Source organism: Spizellomyces punctatus, assembly GCF_000182565.1.
Source record: "Spizellomyces punctatus DAOM BR117 chromosome Unknown supercont1.16, whole genome shotgun sequence".
Lineage (NCBI taxonomy): Eukaryota > Fungi > Chytridiomycota > Chytridiomycetes > Spizellomycetales > Spizellomycetaceae > Spizellomyces > Spizellomyces punctatus.
In genome coordinates this window covers 67,318-84,073 of record NW_015971552.1, presented here as the reverse complement: position 1 = coordinate 84,073, position 16,756 = coordinate 67,318, and the positions used below count along the sequence as shown (strand labels likewise).

At 48.8% G+C, this 16,756-nt stretch overlaps 6 protein-coding genes across 6 annotated transcripts; 3 read left to right on the top strand and 3 right to left on the bottom strand.

Annotated features, from left to right (window-relative positions):
• Window positions 1-74: 74 nt before the first annotated feature.
• On the bottom strand, window positions 75-7,749 carry SPPG_07456 (uncharacterized protein). The gene is made up of 15 exons (XM_016755621.1): window positions 7,172-7,749; window positions 6,996-7,085; window positions 6,869-6,932; window positions 6,207-6,812; window positions 3,339-6,136; window positions 3,038-3,271; window positions 2,371-2,972; window positions 2,161-2,301; window positions 1,925-2,095; window positions 1,752-1,859; window positions 1,208-1,474; window positions 951-1,145; window positions 587-893; window positions 351-521; window positions 75-284 (listed from the first exon to the last, which is right to left on the bottom strand). Exons 1-15 carry the CDS (start codon window positions 7,353-7,355, stop codon window positions 148-150), a joined length of 6,075 nt encoding a protein of 2,024 aa, XP_016605099.1. The 5' UTR covers window positions 7,356-7,749; the 3' UTR covers window positions 75-147.
• A 977-nt stretch (window positions 7,750-8,726) lies between these two features.
• SPPG_07455 (uncharacterized protein) lies at window positions 8,727-9,751 on the top strand. Its single transcript, XM_016755620.1, has 2 exons — window positions 8,727-9,272; window positions 9,343-9,751. Exons 1-2 carry the CDS (start codon window positions 8,884-8,886, stop codon window positions 9,488-9,490), a joined length of 537 nt encoding a protein of 178 aa, XP_016605098.1. The 5' UTR covers window positions 8,727-8,883; the 3' UTR covers window positions 9,491-9,751.
• A 23-nt stretch (window positions 9,752-9,774) lies between these two features.
• Window positions 9,775-11,566, bottom strand: SPPG_07454 (uncharacterized protein; the record flags this gene model as incomplete). Its single annotated transcript, XM_016755619.1, has 3 exons — window positions 9,775-10,202; window positions 10,267-11,235; window positions 11,290-11,566. The coding sequence occupies 3 exons, from the start codon at window positions 11,564-11,566 to the stop codon at window positions 9,775-9,777; spliced, it is 1,674 nt and encodes a 557-aa protein (XP_016605097.1).
• A 286-nt stretch (window positions 11,567-11,852) lies between these two features.
• Window positions 11,853-13,788, top strand: SPPG_07453 (cysteine protease ATG4). Its single transcript, XM_016755618.1, has 10 exons — window positions 11,853-12,357; window positions 12,416-12,471; window positions 12,537-12,664; window positions 12,743-12,929; window positions 12,987-13,024; window positions 13,097-13,137; window positions 13,206-13,247; window positions 13,321-13,358; window positions 13,430-13,558; window positions 13,623-13,788. Exons 1-10 carry the CDS (start codon window positions 11,868-11,870, stop codon window positions 13,719-13,721), a joined length of 1,248 nt encoding a protein of 415 aa, XP_016605096.1. The 5' UTR covers window positions 11,853-11,867; the 3' UTR covers window positions 13,722-13,788.
• On the bottom strand, window positions 13,716-15,109 carry SPPG_07452 (GTPase-activating protein GYP8). The gene is made up of 3 exons (XM_016755617.1): window positions 14,850-15,109; window positions 14,618-14,782; window positions 13,716-14,553 (listed from the first exon to the last, which is right to left on the bottom strand). The coding sequence occupies exons 1-3, from the start codon at window positions 15,079-15,081 to the stop codon at window positions 13,796-13,798; spliced, it is 1,155 nt and encodes a 384-aa protein (XP_016605095.1). The 5' UTR covers window positions 15,082-15,109; the 3' UTR covers window positions 13,716-13,795.
• On the top strand, window positions 15,032-16,754 carry SPPG_07451 (cystathionine beta-lyase; the record flags this gene model as incomplete). Its single annotated transcript, XM_016755616.1, has 4 exons — window positions 15,032-15,700; window positions 15,795-15,926; window positions 15,992-16,350; window positions 16,416-16,754. The coding sequence occupies exons 1-4, from the start codon at window positions 15,364-15,366 to the stop codon at window positions 16,752-16,754; spliced, it is 1,167 nt and encodes a 388-aa protein (XP_016605094.1). The 5' UTR covers window positions 15,032-15,363.
• Window positions 16,755-16,756: the final 2 nt, after the last annotated feature.

Here is a 16,756-nt window from a genome sequence, read left to right as displayed (position 1 = left end):
AAATCTACTTATCGACTTCATGACTGTGCCACATAGAAATGACATGACATCAGCTGGGTTCGACTCTCGCTGCATGCTTTGAAAACTCATTGCGGTTGCTCATTTCCGTTCTCCCCAAAAAATACAAAACTTGGTTATAAAACTATCCTATGTCTTTCGGTACATTAGCCGAATGACCACAGATCCACTGGCAACGTCTCGGAGTCCCAGTGTAATGGGCTCCGTCTCTTTCTCTCCATAGTATTCAAGGAAATCTAGCGCAAGTTCTGCCTGCCCAAGATAATCTTTACAGAGAACAAACACATTAGCAGAGAACACGACTTTAACATTGTAAACACTTTGTCACCAACCATCTTGTGAATATCGGTCGTAGTTATATACAGAGATTTTCAGGGTTTCATCCAAACTGAGGACTGAAAAGACCAAGGCTTGATTCCATCGCGGTGCAACAGAGTGAACCGTTCGGGTTTTTACTTGCTGACGATTTAACTGCACCCGACAAAACAGGTCAAGCTTGTGCCCTAAAAGATATTGCATTGGTACGCAAGAAAAGAAAAAGGCATCCTCCAAAGTTTTTGCATCTCACCTCTATCAACTCGAACCAAATTTTTCGCTTCGGCGACCATCACTTGTAAAGTCCCAATGGGCGTTCCATAGGTGAATCTCCCTCCCTTCCAAGAACCTTCTGCTTGCTGCTTCTCAGCCATGTAGTAATGCCGACTCTGCTCTTCCAGCGTGTTCACCCATTTTCTCTTTGCTGCCACTGATGGTGCTCGCACGGTGACGGCATCTTGGCCATGAATGACCTGGAAACAGGTCTCGTCGACAGCCCCGTGGTCCCTTCCTGCCAACTTGGGCAAATCTCGTACGGCAATTTCGTTGAGAGGCATCGGCTAAATGACGCATCAGCGCAAGTTTTTTATTTGAAGTTTGCTGTCGACCCAACATACCTTTCTGTAAAGTGCAAACTGATACCCTCGGGCGTTTCGGTCCTGCTTCCCTTTTGGCTGCGCTAATAGCAATACATCGTTAAACAGATACGCATGCAGCTTCCGCCCGCTTTTGCTTTTCATCAACGGTCCCTCATGAACAAAAATCCGAGGGCCCAACACACGTGTTGGAGCAGAAAGATCGAGCCGGTGTTCCTATCGAGGACACCTAGTGAGTCCCTCTCGTATTTTTCTTTCCGAGACAATTAGGCCTTTACCTCATCACAGGTTAAATCCAAAATCTTCATAACCTCCTCCAATTTCTCTCGACTTTCCCGCTCTCTCGCAGCCGTATTCACCATCTCGGCGGCCTTCTCACTCATGGCTAAAGCTCGGACAACACTTTCATGATCTGGATGCGTCTTGGACGTATGATGCAAGATTTGCTTTAACAAAAGGGAATATCGTGTTATTCGTTGCATTGGTTGGAGCAGGAAGGATGACAAATCCAGCGACCGACAGAGTGGATTTGACGTTTGTTGTCGCTTTTTGTACGTGAATTCAGATGGGGACGGCAGGGTGATAAAGGATGCATAACACGGAGGAAAAGTGACGTATGACAGTAGTTTGGCAAGAAATGGCAGCATCCGATATAAAAGAGGAACGACAGAGGAAGATGTTTGTCAGTAAGGTCTAATAAACAGTTTTCCCATCAAGATGCCGGTGTCTTTACGACGCAGCTTGCAGTGCATATCGGTGTGTTGCACAAAGGATAGCCCTGCATCCAATGCTCAGCCTAGCCTACTGACAGCCACTCCTCACCTTCAAATACTCGGCCACCCGGGGGTTCTCAGATCTCTGCTTTTGTAGGACTTTGAGAGCATTGCCAAAGTTTCCACAATAGGTCTGGTACACTGACAGAGAGTCGGCCTAAAGTCCAGATTGGATCAACCTCCTGGTATAGGATGTCGACAAAAAAAGAATGGTCCACTTACATGCTTACAGAATACGTCGCCAATGGCTTCGATCACAAAGTCGTGTTCCTGTTGCACCGCTTCGAGATCCGATAGAATCACGGCGTTGACCATCTTGATATCCTCAATGTTGGAAAAGACAGCTTCCAAGTCACCGTGGGGTAGAATTTGAGACATTGGTCCATAGAACGTCTGACAGGACCACGACAAGACGTAAGAACTCATGGCGGATTCGATAGCCACTCAGCATCCCAAACCTGGTAAATCAATTCCAAGTCTCTGACATACGTCTGTTCAGTTGCGATCAGTTCATAGATGGCTTCCTGACGTTTGCGTTCATCTGGAGCAATGGTTTGAAGGCGATAGGGGTCTACTTTAGTGGCCCATGCTGTAGATGCCTAGACGATGTTGTTGAAAAGTGTTGGTTTTCCATTATCATCTGCATCTTCTAATTCTTTTGTACCCACCTGTGACGGTTGCACCGCAAAACTAGTACTCTTTGGTATCCCGCTTCTAAGGACGTGACGGTCCCCTTCATCCTCAAAGTTGCTTTCTCGAGAGGACAACCCAATAGAAGGCCGGCCTTCGCTACCCTCATCCTCACCGTAAGCGGCTAGCGAATGGATGTTTAACGAGCTCGACCGGGGCATAACATGGACCTTATTTTTAGGAGGAAGAGGAGGGGTTGCATGTCCAGCACCAGCATCGCTAGCGGACTCGTAAAATGAACTATTGACGGACGATGCACGACTTTCGATTGGTTTCCCGAAAAGTTCTGTTGCCGAACTTCTTGCGGTTCCACCGCTAGCGCCTGCTGGCGCTGTACTGGTATCGTCCAGCTGTATCCCATCCTCGTCCGGAGCTTCTTGCAAGTAGTTGGACGGTACAAGGCCAGCCTCTCCACGACTGTTTTCCACCTTCCACCATTCTTGTTCGGGCTTTTCCAAAATGCCAACAGTTTCACCAGCAACAAGATCCACTTCATCAGATTGTAACGCCGTATAATCCCACAGAGCTGTTCCACGTGAAATGAAACGCGAGGACAAGAGCGCAGGAGTAGGTGCACGAGCTGTGGAAAAAGGTGCCAGAATTTAACACCACTTAGGACATTTTTCATTTAACGTCTAGATTTACCTGTATCCACAACACTATCCTCAGCAATAACATCTACATAGGTCTTTGGGAACCACCCGGCTCTCCCATCTACACGGCCGTAGAGCCACTCTCCTTGCTCTTGTTCCACCTGAACCACGTCCCCAACATCCAATCGAAGATCATCGGCTCCTCCTTCATACGCATAGGCTGCTCGTGCTTTGTACAAAATGGATCCAGCGTCAGCTGGCGTAATTGTAATGGGGCTGATGACGACTAGAAGTCAACATCAAAGTACAGGTTAAAGAGTGCAAATGCGTCAATCGGATCCAAAAGCGCATACCTGGATCAGGGTGAAGAGGGCTGGAGGCAAACTTGTCGGAAAACACATCCCCTATACTCACAGCGCGACCTAAAGCTCCCGACGCACCGATATCAAGAAACCCTCCCTTCGTGGTAAAGCCCACGTTCAAAGTAGGATCCTTTGACAGTTGTTCGTGATTCTTTGTATCTTCCTTGCTAACCACCTCCCAGTCGCTTTCCAGTCCACTGCTAGTCCCTTCTGCTTGGGTAGGGGACAGGTGAGAACTATGCTCGAGGGTATCTTCTTGCTGACCAATGGCGACGGGTGCACCAAAGATGTGTGCCATTCCACCTTGGAGATTCTTGATCCGATCCGACACTTTACCAATACTCTGAACTGGAGCGGCACCTGCTGCGAATAAGGCTGGTACACGAGCACCTACGTCTGCAAGTGTGGGCTTTCGTTTGGGCGTTGACTCCCCAGAACTTGTTGGAGACGCAGTGCCCCGAACATACTTTTTAACCGGCTTTACTTCACCCGGTGGAGGAGGTGGTGGAGGTGGAGGCGGACCACCGACTTTAGGCAGGGACCCGTCCTGTTCTGGGGGCTCTTGGACACTTATTGCTGGTGCGAGGGGGGGGCTCAGCGTCCTAGGCTCGCTTTGATCGTTTCCTGCATTTGAAGGCGGAGTAATTCCTTGCTCCTTTTTCGAGGGCGCCGATTGGAAAGCGTCCTTTGATATACCCAATGGAGAACGAGGAAAACTACTCCCGGATCCAGATGATACTGATCGATCCGGCATCTGAGCCGATGTGCCACTAATGGACTTGCGAGGAGCCGGCAGTTTCTCCTTTCGCTCCCGGTCTTCTTGCATGATCCGCTGTTGCTCAGCCAAGACCTCCTTTTCTCGTTGCCGGATTTTCTCCATAGCGGCAAGTACGCCTTGTGTAACCGTCGACGGATGGTTTTCCTGACTACGGTTATTCACGGTAGGGGCAGGAACGGACGCACCGACGTTACCTGCCCCCAAACGAAAATTCTCCCCAAGCAGCTGCTGTTCCTGTTCGCGCAAGCGTTGCATAGCCTTGCTCACTTCATCGTCCTCCTCTGCCGGCTTTGGCGCGCCAAATGACGTGTTTGAAAACGCGTTGAATGCGGTAGATTCACTGCCAGTCGTTGTCGCGGGGATAGTTCCAGCAGAAGTACTGCTTGCACCAAATGGATTCCCACTTCCTGCTCCTGTAGGTGTACCAGGAGTTGTTGGTGTTCCCGCACCAGCTAGTCGTTTTGCCTGTCGCTCTTTGGCAGCACGGATGGCAGCTTCTGCCTGCGCCACTACATCATTGACTGCTGCCGAGGTGGGCGATGGCAGCGAAGGACCTGCAACCGGTGAATGATTGCCACCATTCAATGGTGCTGACGAGGAACTCAGGTTCGAAAGAAAGCTTAGCGCAGGGGGTTCTCTCGCTGGGACCGGTGGAGCAGGTGTCCAAGGATCTGGAGACTTGAGAGCGCTAGTTGGTGTCGAGTCAGTTTTTCGGTCTGGAACGCCTGCACGTGGCACGGATGGTACGCTGGGGAAGGACGTCGAAATAGCACTGCTAGAAAGAGAGGGCTTCCGAGCAGGGGCATCCGAATCTCTCGGTGCGGATAAAGGTTGCGTATTACTCGATGCCCATGATGATGTTGATGTTGCATAGCCACCCTGTCTGTCAAGGTCTTCAATGACCTTCCGCACTGTCTTGCTCTTTAAACCGACTCCCTGCTCGAATTTCAACTTTTCTTCCACCGGTGGATTCCAGATGCGCGGTATATTGAGTGATGACGCATTGCTAGGAGCTGACGAGCGGACCTGTTCCATTATCGAACGTACCCGATCGCTTGCATCGTCGAGCTCCTTGAGTCTCCTCCTTCTCTCTTCTTCTACCTTGGCAATTTCGGCTTGTACAGCACCTGAATTGCTAGAGGACTTTTCAGAGGGGGAAGAAGACAGAGGAGAGGGTGAAGGTCCGCTGACACCCAAGGCTGCCATTCTGGCTGCCAACAGGGCGGCTGCCTTGCTTTGGACGGGATCCGAAGATCCGGTATTCGGCAGCAGAGTCGAGATTCCACCCGGTACCGACGTCCCACTACCACTTTGCGCTCCGCTCGCACCACGAAGCTTTTGAATTTTTTGATCAGCATATTTGTTATGAAAGGCTCTACAGTCATCCAGTAAATTACGGATCTCCTTCTCCATGTTCATGGCTTGGTCAATTGTCTCAGCACCCCCTCGGCTACCCGAGCCCGATCGACTCTGTAACTGCTCCAATAGTGATTCCTTGGTGGTCGTCGTGTACTTGACGTCACTATGCCCTTCTCTAGCGTCGCGATGCAACCGGTCGATGTCCAGTTGAATTTGCGTTGCACTTTTATTCGTATCAGCAGTCTTCTGCCTGAGTTCTGCCAACTCTCGCTTCTTGGTTTCCAACTTCTCTACAATGGTCTTCCTCTTGGCTTCTTCTTGGTCTCTTTGTTCTTGCAATTTTCGACGATCGCTGAGATTTGGAGATGTGGATCCAAAAGACCCCAGAGGATCCGCAATACCGAACAAGTTTGATGATGATCCGAAAGGGCTTCGCTGTAGAGGATTGGTTTTCTTATTCACGATATCGCTCATAATCTGCGTTTTAGCCAGATTGGTGAGCGAATCAAGATCGCGAGTGGATGGTGGAATCAATTCTGGAGGAAGTGTTGCCGGCAAATCACGCCCGTTTAGCTTTTGGTACACAAGATGCATCGCAACAGCAAATTCGTCGGCGTTTAATTTTCCGTTCTTTTGTATGTCAGCAAGTGTCCTAGCCGAAAAAAGAATGGTTCAGTGCATGCTTGGGTTGGCGCGGCCATGGAAGTATCCTTTGTACATACCATATATGCGCAAGAACGCCGTCAGGCAGCCCCGATTGTGTAAAAATGTTTCGTGCTCGGTCTCCCGATATGAATCCAGAATTCTGCGGATCCCAGACTTTGAATATGGCATCATATTGTGCCTTTTCTGCAGGATCGACAGCCCATTTTTGTCTCTGTCCCTGTGACGACTGGGACTGGATGGGCGCCTGCGCAACCAGCGGACCAGCAAAGCCATCCATCACCGTTACTCCACTTGGAACGCCTTGGAACGAGGAAGAACGCGACATTCCAGTTGTGGAATTCCTTGGGACACCGGAAAAAGAGGCGTTCCCAGTCGAAGTGGGCGTCAAGTATCCCGTACTTCCATGACCACCTGTCAAGTTGGTAGTGACTCCCGCGCTCCCCGTATAGCTCCCAAGAGGTGCGCTCAATCCTCCACCACCTGAAGCCGCACCTTGGGCAGCGCGTGTTAGGTTCGCGGTAGATGCCATCAATTGCTGTCGAACAGTATCAGGTAGCTGAGGCGGGGGCATCGTGCCATTCCTCCCCAGCTTTGCCAAGTGCATTGCAAGACAAAATTCCGCAAAATTCAGGGATGTACTTGTGGAAACCGCTGATAGAGACCTGCACGAATTGCGGTCAGCACCTTATCGCCATGGTCGTTGAAAACCTGGCTTTACCATATGCGAGCTAGAATCTCGTTAGGAAGGCCGGATTGCACCAGGATATTGCGGGCCGCGGGAGCTGTGAGATATTGCGGGAGAATGAGTGCCGTGCCACCATATGAAGCGTTGTAAGAAAGCTCACCCGCAATATGTCCTGTCGAGGACGGATTCGCTTGCTTGAATAGGTTCTCATAGTTGGCCAGATCAGAATGCTCGATAAATGGTAGGGATACTGTTGGTAGGCAACCTTTAGCACCTCAAAAACACGTTCTCCCGAGTAGTCCTTATTTTTCCACAGTCAAACGGAATAATTCCCACCTTGTGCAGCTAGTTCCGTTCCAATGCCTGACCCTGCCGCTGCCTGGAAATTGGGCGCTTGGTATCCCATTGGTTGTCCAGGGAACATGCCGGCACCCAAACCCTGTTGGGAAGGCTGTCCCCACCCGCCTCCCGGCTGTGAAGGAAATCCTTGACTTCCCTGCCCATAGCCTTGAAACGACATATTGGGCTGAACCCCTGCAATTGCGGCTGTATTCGCAAAACAACAGTGTGGGTCAAAATCCTAAAGTGGAACAAGAGCACGTCAACAGAAAGATAGGTTGGTCTGCCGATCACACAACAGGTAGAACGGCAGACGGTTGTTGATCTGCCAGACAACTGTCGTAGTTGGTGGCAACAAATGTCTTGTTCTCGTCCAGCGATCCAAGTGGGATCCTCTTTTAAATGCCGCAGACCGCGAGGACGCCCGCAACAGAGCCGATTATGTGGTACAAAGATCAATTGTAATTAAACCTAACCCTAACCCTACTTTGCAGAACGACCATCAAACGGTCAATGGATGTCCATAGGAACTGTCGACGGTCGACATATTTCAGGAATCGTTTGTAAACGATCTTTGAATAGTGAGTTTCTCGGCTCCTTTCCTGGCCTGATCCATGTAGGTGTATAAACTTGTCTGGACCATAGTCACCAGATCCTCTCAAACACAACAGTAGCGATTCGCTGGTCTTTTTACAGGCTCATGGATAAATTGCGATTTCGATCACTGGTTGGTTGAAGAGCTTGTTCAATGCATCGCATCAGTGTATCTACTTTCTGTTGCAGTTGTGAGATCAAGTCCTGGTCATAGAACAAGGCGCTCACAGGAGGAGCATCACTCACGGTGCTCTAGCACATACGAACGGCAACAATACGCTTTGTTATAGTTTCCGACAGCACAAGGAGTACGCTGTTGATGATGACGGCACAAAATGTGCAAACGTTACTGCAGAGTTGGAATGGAGTCTCAACATCACAAATGATATGCCAAACTAATAACGTGGGGCAAAGATTTGTGCCAGTTCTGTTTCGCCTGGCGTGATGGTCTACTTTATATCGATCTCAACATTGTCTACAGTAGAATGTGCAATGAGTTCACAAAAGTATGTCGGCCGCCTTTGGCACTCCTTGCTTAACAAGAGAACTGTTAACCCAGCAATCTTTTCTCAAATGCACGCTGATCTATACATAACCAGCGCCTGCCCAGTGCCTGTCTAAAATCGTGGCGCAGATGCCCATAACGAGTTTGTGACCCACCTACTAGAGTCTACAGTTCAACGGCGCTCTACCTCCAGCATCTGCCAGTCTAAAAAGCAATTTTCCAAAACTGGACAGCGTCTCCATCGCAGAGTCGTTTGGCCACTGTCCTATGCGGGCTTGATCCTGGATTCTCGCTCTTTTCTACCATCTGTGCCTAGCCTACTTTTCTAGCAACTAATCTTTGTCAATCTGCATAGGAATGACTAGTGCTTTCCAATCCCTTTTTCCCTTTTTCTTTTGCATCCTTAAAGTAGGATTTGGGGCAGTGTTTCTGTGTCAGATGCTATCAAATAAAGACGAAATTAAAGTTTTGGAACACTTATCATAATGAGTCATGAATTGGCGTTTTTTTAATTTCCTTCCAGTAGTATAAAATAGCAGCACTCGAACAAGCAAGCCCCAAAAACAACCCCGCAAAGCAAGACATTTCAACTACAGTTACTTTAAAAGACATGGCAGACGCAACCGCTTCTCTCGCTGTCCCCGGCCAACAACCCCACGGTCCTGCCCCTGGTGCCAAAAACATCTTGTTCGCGCTCGACGAGTCTGAGCACTCTGTCGCAGCCCTCAACTGGGTCTTTGACTACGTTCTCCGTGACGGCGATAAGCTTACGGTGGCCGTAGTTGTGGACAAGGAAGACGTCACGGCTGTCACATCCCGTGTCAAAACATTGCTGAGAAGTGTATGGCAGAGCAACAATGTCAACTGCACCATGGGTGTTCGTGTGCTCGTCGGTGCACCAAACAAGGCAGGAGAGTTGATTTGCAAGTTGGTGGAGGAATTGGAGGTGAAGCCTGCAATGTTGGTTTTGGGCTCTGCCGGCAAGAGCCACGTGCAAGGGTGAGTAGATAAACGCACCATCTACCCGTATCATGAAAAACAACCATCTGACACTCTTGTATTTCATCAGGTTCTTAGTTGGTAGTGTCAGCCACTACTGCGTAGAACACGCAACCATTCCAGTCATTGTCGCGAGATGCGTCGATGAGCGTGGACGAAACTCGTCAAAGGGGAATACTGGAAGCAGACGTCGGTCCATATCCCCCTTCTTTGCATAGAGTGTTGTGCAATGGCCAAGTAGACATGCGCATTTGTATCATGTATCTAGAAACTGCTGTTTTGGTAGTGACTTTAAGCATCTTTTATAACATGTGGACATGCGATCTTGAAGATATTCATCTGTCCCAGTATTATTTCAAAGATGGATGACAAGAGCATCATTTGATACATTTAAAAAACTGCACCAAAGTCATTTAAAACATTTACATTTATTATACAAATAATGGGTATCCTGCAAGTTCATTTACACAATTCACGCCAAAACACACAAATAGTTCATAATTTAAATGCTGTGGACACGCACCCTGTAGATGCAAGTCCAGTCCTCATTACCCCAGTTACTCCTGAAGCGGAAGACGACAGTGTGAACTTGCTGTTCATGCATGAGTGCCATGTTTTCAAGGTTCCTGTAAGCAACGGGACTAATCTCAAAGGTTTCAAGATTCTTCTCCATAGGTTTGAAGGTACCCGACGCCATCAAAAGGGCTTGGGGTTGTGTCTCCCAGCTAACTGAAGCCCTACGGGCTTCTTCCGAGTCCAAGTCCATCTTGGCAAACGCTTCGTGATCATAAACAGCCCACGCTTCAAAATCTTTGGGGGCAGAAGCGAGGCCAGTGTGGCCACCCCAAAGTTCCTTGTGCGCATGCTCAATAGTGATATGAGTGGGGACGGTTGGGGTCGAGAGGGCAATAGCGAGCCGGCCATGGTTACCTAGTTGGAAAAGACATAGTCAGTAAGGCATTCGACAAATAATGCGAGCAGTCTGAAACCATACCTTGCATTGGCCAGCAATTGCCAGGTAACACGTCGGGTTGAATAGAGGTGTTTGGGCGCTGTCCTCGCGCCTTTGGAGTCCCCAACAAATAATCCATCCAACCTATTATGGTTGGAGGCGCATAAGTGGGGGATGTAAGCCCCAAGATGATTCGGCCACCAGCACTCTCTAAGGCATAGTCGGCCATGCCGACTGTGTCTGGTTTGATGGTTCTTCCTTCGAGGTCATCAGTCTTACTGACTAAAGTAGCAAACCCCGCAGTTAATACGGTGATTTGTTGCTCCAGTGCCTCACACTTTTGCGTGGCGGTGCTGCCCTGGGTCGTTTGCAGCTGAAGGTCTTCGATTTGTTGCTCTAGTGCGTCGTACTGTTGCGTGGCGGTGTTGTAGTCGATCATTTTCTGTTGAAGCTCTGCGATTTGTTGCTCTAGTGCGTCGTACTGTTGCGTGGCGGTGCTGTAGTCGATCATTTGCTTTTGAAGCTCTTCGATTTGTTGCTTGATCAAAGCGGTATCATCAAGGTGCTTTTGATGGACCTTGTCACTTTGTTCCCGAGTCTTCAACTCCTTCATAACATCATCAACGTACAGTTTGTTGTACTGTTTAACATTCTCTTCATATTCGGCTAAGCGCACATTCAGCAGCGACCGGTACTCTTCCTTATGGTGTGCAACCTCCTTTCTCATTTCCTGAAACTGAGCATGTATTGCTCCCACATCGGCATCGGATACCTCGTGTTGATGTCCGGGGCGTCGGCTTTCAAGTGCCCCATCGCGGCTGAAATAAAAGAACGCGCCAAATGCTACAAGGAGGAGAGTCACCTGCAGCATCCTGCCGATAGTCATCCAGTTATCAGCCAATGCCCTAAAGGGCGCCGAGATGTAACCCCAGAGAGCTTTGAAGTAGTCTTCGATTGGATGGCGGCCATCTTCGTCAGCAAAAAGGAATGTATAATTAGAAATTTTAAAACCTAGAAGCCATCGTCAGCAGCTACCCCATTAAGAGAGAGCTACTCCAAACTTACCAACGTATCTGTTCATGTGATACAGTTTGAGAGGTTTGCCGTTCGCCTTACTGGCCGGGTCGCGAGGTTTAATCTTGACAGTGGTCTTGGGGGTGGGAACATCGCTCGAAGAGGAGCTGAAGATCGGGGTGGGTTCGTCGCTAAAGCTAGCTTCACTGGGGGCAACGCTAGAAGCGACGCTAGGAGCCACGGAAGAGCGGCGAGAGCCTGCTCCAGAGTTGGAGTAGTCCACGGGGGGACGGCTGCGTAGTGTGCGAGTTGGGGTACCAAAGTCCATAGTGACAAAGCACGGTAGGAAACAAAGGAAAAGGAAGGAATGCTAAAGGTGAAAGTTGGAAAAGAACAAGGTAGAAATAGGGAAAGAGAAGAAGGATAGATAAAAGTAGCTCGATGAAAAGGTGAGATGGGAAGGAGCGAGGGGAAAACGCAGGATGCGCGTCCGAACCAATTTATATAGGCCATCCGGACATGAGTCACGTGCCGTGTAGCGAACGTGTCAGTCAGCTGACATTGATGACAACAGCACTTGCGTGTGTCAGCGGTTTGCAGGAAGGTAGACTTCCTGGGAGTTGGCGGGCATGGAACCTGTCAAAGCTGAAACGTTGCCGACTACAGAAGCGTCACAGCATCTAAAGCAATCAATTTCTGAAGAGCAGGAGCATACATTGTGGGAAAAGGTCACCGAAGGAATATCTCATTTCTTCCACACGGCGTCTGGCCGGTTTCGCACCCATTCAACTACCGCTGGAGCCAACAACATCATACTGGCGGCCCACGACGACAATACCCTCCTCACCCGCCTGACGGCCCGCACCGGTATTGACCTTGGGCTGGGGAACGGGCGAAATAGGGATTCCGGACCTGTGCGACTGTTGGGAATTGAGTATCCTTCGTGTGCCGACCAAGGGTTTCAAGACGACTTTAAAAGTCGAGTGTGGATTACATATCGGAATGGTTATCCGCCGATAAAACCGAGTACATATACAAGCGATGTCGGTTGGGGATGCATGTTGCGAAGTGGTCAGATGATGCTGGCCAATGCTTTCCTCTTCCATGAACTGGGCAGAGGTTTGCATCTCTATCGGCGATATGAGATATGCGGCATTACCTCATTCGTTGTTCTTAGATTGGAGACTAACGCGATGTCAAGATGACAAGGGTGCGTGGGACAAATATGTGACGGTGAGCCTTTTGGAGAATCTCCTTCATATTCTGTAATATGCCAACTTAATCGAAACATTTTGCAGATACTAAATCGATTTCTCGATACGCCTTCTGCGCCCTTTTCGATACATCGAATAGCGCTGCTCGGAAAACAATTTGATAAGAATATTGGCGAATGGTTTGGTCCCTCTACAATATCTCATGTTCTAAAGTAAGTAATAAGTGAAATCACTGCAATCATATTTTAGGGAATCTTTATAAATACCAACACGCCATGTGTTCCCCTCAGGGTCTTATTGGACGACCATAAGGACATCGATATGGGAATCTATGTAGCAACCGATGGCGTCATGTATTTGGATGATATCAATAATGAGTGCACAAAAGGTCATGAAGGATGGAGAGGAACCTTGATATTGGTCCCGATCAGGTTGGGTGTGGAAGGGTTGAATCCAGTGTATTTTGATGCCTTAAAGGTTCGTTGCGATACGATCATTCTCCCGGTGGCACTTGCTAATTTGTTGTGGACTCAGGCGTGTTTTAGTTTGCCGCAGTGTGTGGGAATAGCAGGGTAAGCGAGGGGGAGGCGGTGGTCATCTGGGATGTGTTTGGCGGTTTGTCCTAAAATGTTGCACGCCCACAGAGGACGGCCGAATTCGTCCCTGTTTTTCATCGGAGTGGAAGGTATGTTCCAAAGTGATAGTTTCTCCTCTTTCAAGGATGGTCGTATTCACCAGGATCTGTTCCACCAGGCAACCATCTGGTGTATTTAGATCCACATTTTCTCCGGCCAGGTAGGGTCTTAGGATGAATACAAACGTCGCATGCTTGAATCTAAGTATGTGGAATGTTTCGTCTCTACGAAAGCGGTGGAAGTGAAGCATCCTGCATCATATGCGCCAGAGGTAAAGCGATATGTGTTTCTTGCGAAACATCTCTAGTTTTTTGTTCACGTCTTGAATGTCCTATGATACAGGACCTCTCGACATATCATTGCGAGACAGTAAGAACCATGTCTATGGAAGCCGTAGACCCGTCCCTTGTCCTTGGCTTCTACTGCTCAAGTAAACAAGATTTGAAAAGCTTTTGTGAACAAGCGGTAAATGTGGGTTATCTTCTCGATTCATAGTGGTATGGCCCCCGATATTGATGCTTTTTTCTTTGGACAGATATCGCACGGGAGAACGCCTCTGTTTACAATTCAAGAGAAGGCACCTGAATTTCAGGACAGAGATGGCGATGTTTTATCGGATGGTGATGATTTTTAGAATTAAGTTCCCAATCTGTATTTTCAAGTTATGTACATAATATACAGGAAGCAGATGTATTCGCAAAGGGTATTCTACGTATAACCTGTTTGGTATGCATACCAAGCTATTACAGACGTGGCCGCGAATGCACTGATCCATGCCAAGTGTCTGGCATTTGCCAGTACCCACCGGTCCGGATGATAATGACCCCCTGGCTTTTCAACTTCGCGGACATGTTGATTCAACAGTTTTTGGGGCAGCTGGTCATCGTATTCTTGTGTTAATGGTAGTCGCTCAAAGTCGACTTTGAACCTGTTGACTACCGACGCTCTTCCAAGCGGCAATTTCGCGGATTTCTGCACCGCCTCTGGTGGGTGCAGCTTGTACATATTGTATGCTTGTTTAATGAGCATCTCCAAGTTTGCATCTGACGGGAATTTTGAAAGAAAGTGATGCACAGTGCTGTACTCGGCTTCTAGCTCCACAAGCTGCTCATTTTGAGACAGTACGACCGCAGCAGCCAGGTATACCGGCATGAGGGGGTTGGAGGCAATTAGAAAGTCAAACAGGCGAGCAATCCGGGATAGATCGTCGATATCGTGGCTGTACCATGTGATGACCCACGAGAGACAAAAGTAGGGAAGAAAGCCTTCGATGCTCGACAGACATTCGTGAGTAGCTGGGGACACGAGGGCAATGAGAGGGAAGAGAAGACTGATCTGATTCATGGAGGACTGGAGGGACGGCGCCATAAAGTCACGCAAATAGAAAAGCGCTAGTGGTTCCAAACAAGCTGAGGCTAATGTCGGTTTCAGTACAAGGAGGAGGACACTGGCAACATCGTGAAAGCCTGTGATTAAGCCTGTTGAGGAACAGGTTCCAAGCGGTCACCCTGCAACTTGCCCCGGACGCACCTTGGTAGTAATGTAAATAAGAATGCCGGCTCAATACAGTAAGGAGCAGATTAGAAAGTTCCTTTCGCAGCGTCTCTAAGCGGGTTTCCCCGGTATCAGGCTGCAACAAGTGGGCAAGAGATCTGTTCACGTCCAATGCAATTTGGCTGGCATCTCGCTGCTCATCTGAAATACATGACGCGCCTTTATATCAAGGGAAATTTGGACGAACGCTGGTACACGCATGCTCTACCTGCGCCTTCTGAGAACATTTCACGCTGTTTGTTGGCGCTATGAAGGAGCAGAGGCCATACTTTTCTGCGGATACTGTGATTGACGAATCCGCCCTTGGATGCAGCCAGTGTTCGCAGTGCCTCCAAGTTTCCTGCGGCGACAGCCTCATTGATGAGCCTTGTCTTGGAGTGCTTTGTGGGTCTCTTTGCCGTGCGTTTGCGTACATGTTCTACTGCAGATGGCGATGGCATCGTTTCCCTTCCTTCAACTCAAAATGGCATCATTTTAGCAATCGATTTGCACCATTTGCGTGGGAATTTTTTTGATCACTGATAAGATGGCTTAGTAAGTCTGCGCTTTTCCACCAAATTGTGGGGTCGATGAAAGTATTTGGTGGGGTGTCCTTTTGGGTTTTCCCCCATTTCCTACTAGCGTTTTTTTTAACAGATCTGCAGGAATTTCTTGCTCGGATTCTCTCGAATTTCTTTGCTTGAACACTACCCTTTGCACTGATCCACACAGCCTGCAGCAGGATGCACACTCACAACCAGCAACATACCCTCCCGCCGCCGACAGAGGACATCCCGGAACTGGCAAACGGCGTAACAAAGACGCCATTCTTTGAAGGAGAATACCCTACCCCGCAGCCCAGCTCCTCTTCCCTCTGCGATAGTCTGATAACTCCACCTGTTTCCAAGTACCGAGCAGCCACGGAATGTGTATTTGTCGAACCCGAGAGCGGCATACGGGATGTCTACAATGCGAGCTCGGTGCCCATTTATCAAACAGCAACCTTCAAACAGTCAGCCGCGAGTGAAATGGGAGAGTATGACTACACGAGAAGTGGGAATCCAACACGGACACATCTCGGTATGTCACGAAATATAAGATGGGCACTCTGTTCTTTCAATGAGCAGTGTGTACTTTTGAAATTTTCCTCACCATTGTTTTTCTCCCTGTATAGAGGCTCATCTTGCAAAGCTCATGTCAGCCAAACGCGCCTTTGCCGTGTCGAGCGGAATGAGCGCACTGGATGTGATATGCCGGCTGGTAAATTCGGGCGAGGAGATCATCGCTGGGGACGATCTTTACGGAGGTGAGTATCAATATCATGGACTCTACTCTCGAGTTTGTTCCATATAATTGAACTTGCGTGTTTAGGAACAAATCGTCTCTTGACATTCCTCCGCACGCACAACAACATTACGGTCCACCACGTCGACACCACATCCCTGGCAGCCATCAAACCACGCCTCTCACCAAAGACTCGCCTTGTCATCCTTGAAACTCCAACCAACCCTCTCATCAAGATTGCGGATGTGACAAGCATCAGTAACACTGTACATGAACAGTGTCCTGATGCCATTGTAGTCGTGGATAACACCATGATGAGCCCGTATCTCCAGAAACCGCTGCTACAGGGTGCAGATATTGTCTATCACTCTGGGACAAAGTACTTGAGCGGACATCACGATCTGATGGCGGGAGTCATCGGAGTCAAGGAAGAAACCTTGGCGGCGGTAAGAGAAAAAGTTTGATGCCAATTTTTATTTCCATGAAATGTAACGACTTTTGACATTTGCAGAAAGTTTATTTCATGATCAACGCCACAGGTTGTGGTCTCGCACCTTTCGATTGCTTCCTCCTCATGCGTGGAGTCAAGACCCTCGCTTTGCGGATGGATCGGCAGCAAGCAAATGCTATTCGCATCGCAGAATATTTGGAAAGCAAAGGGCTCAAAGTACGATATCCTGGACTCAAAAGTCACCCACATTATGAACTACATCGTCGCCTGGCTCGGGGGCCTGGCGCTGTTTTGAGTTTCGAGACGGGAGATATTGAAAAGAGTCGCAAAGTAGTGGAAGCAGCCAGGTTATGGACCATTAGCGTCAGCTTTGGTTGTATCAATTCACTCATAAGGTAAGG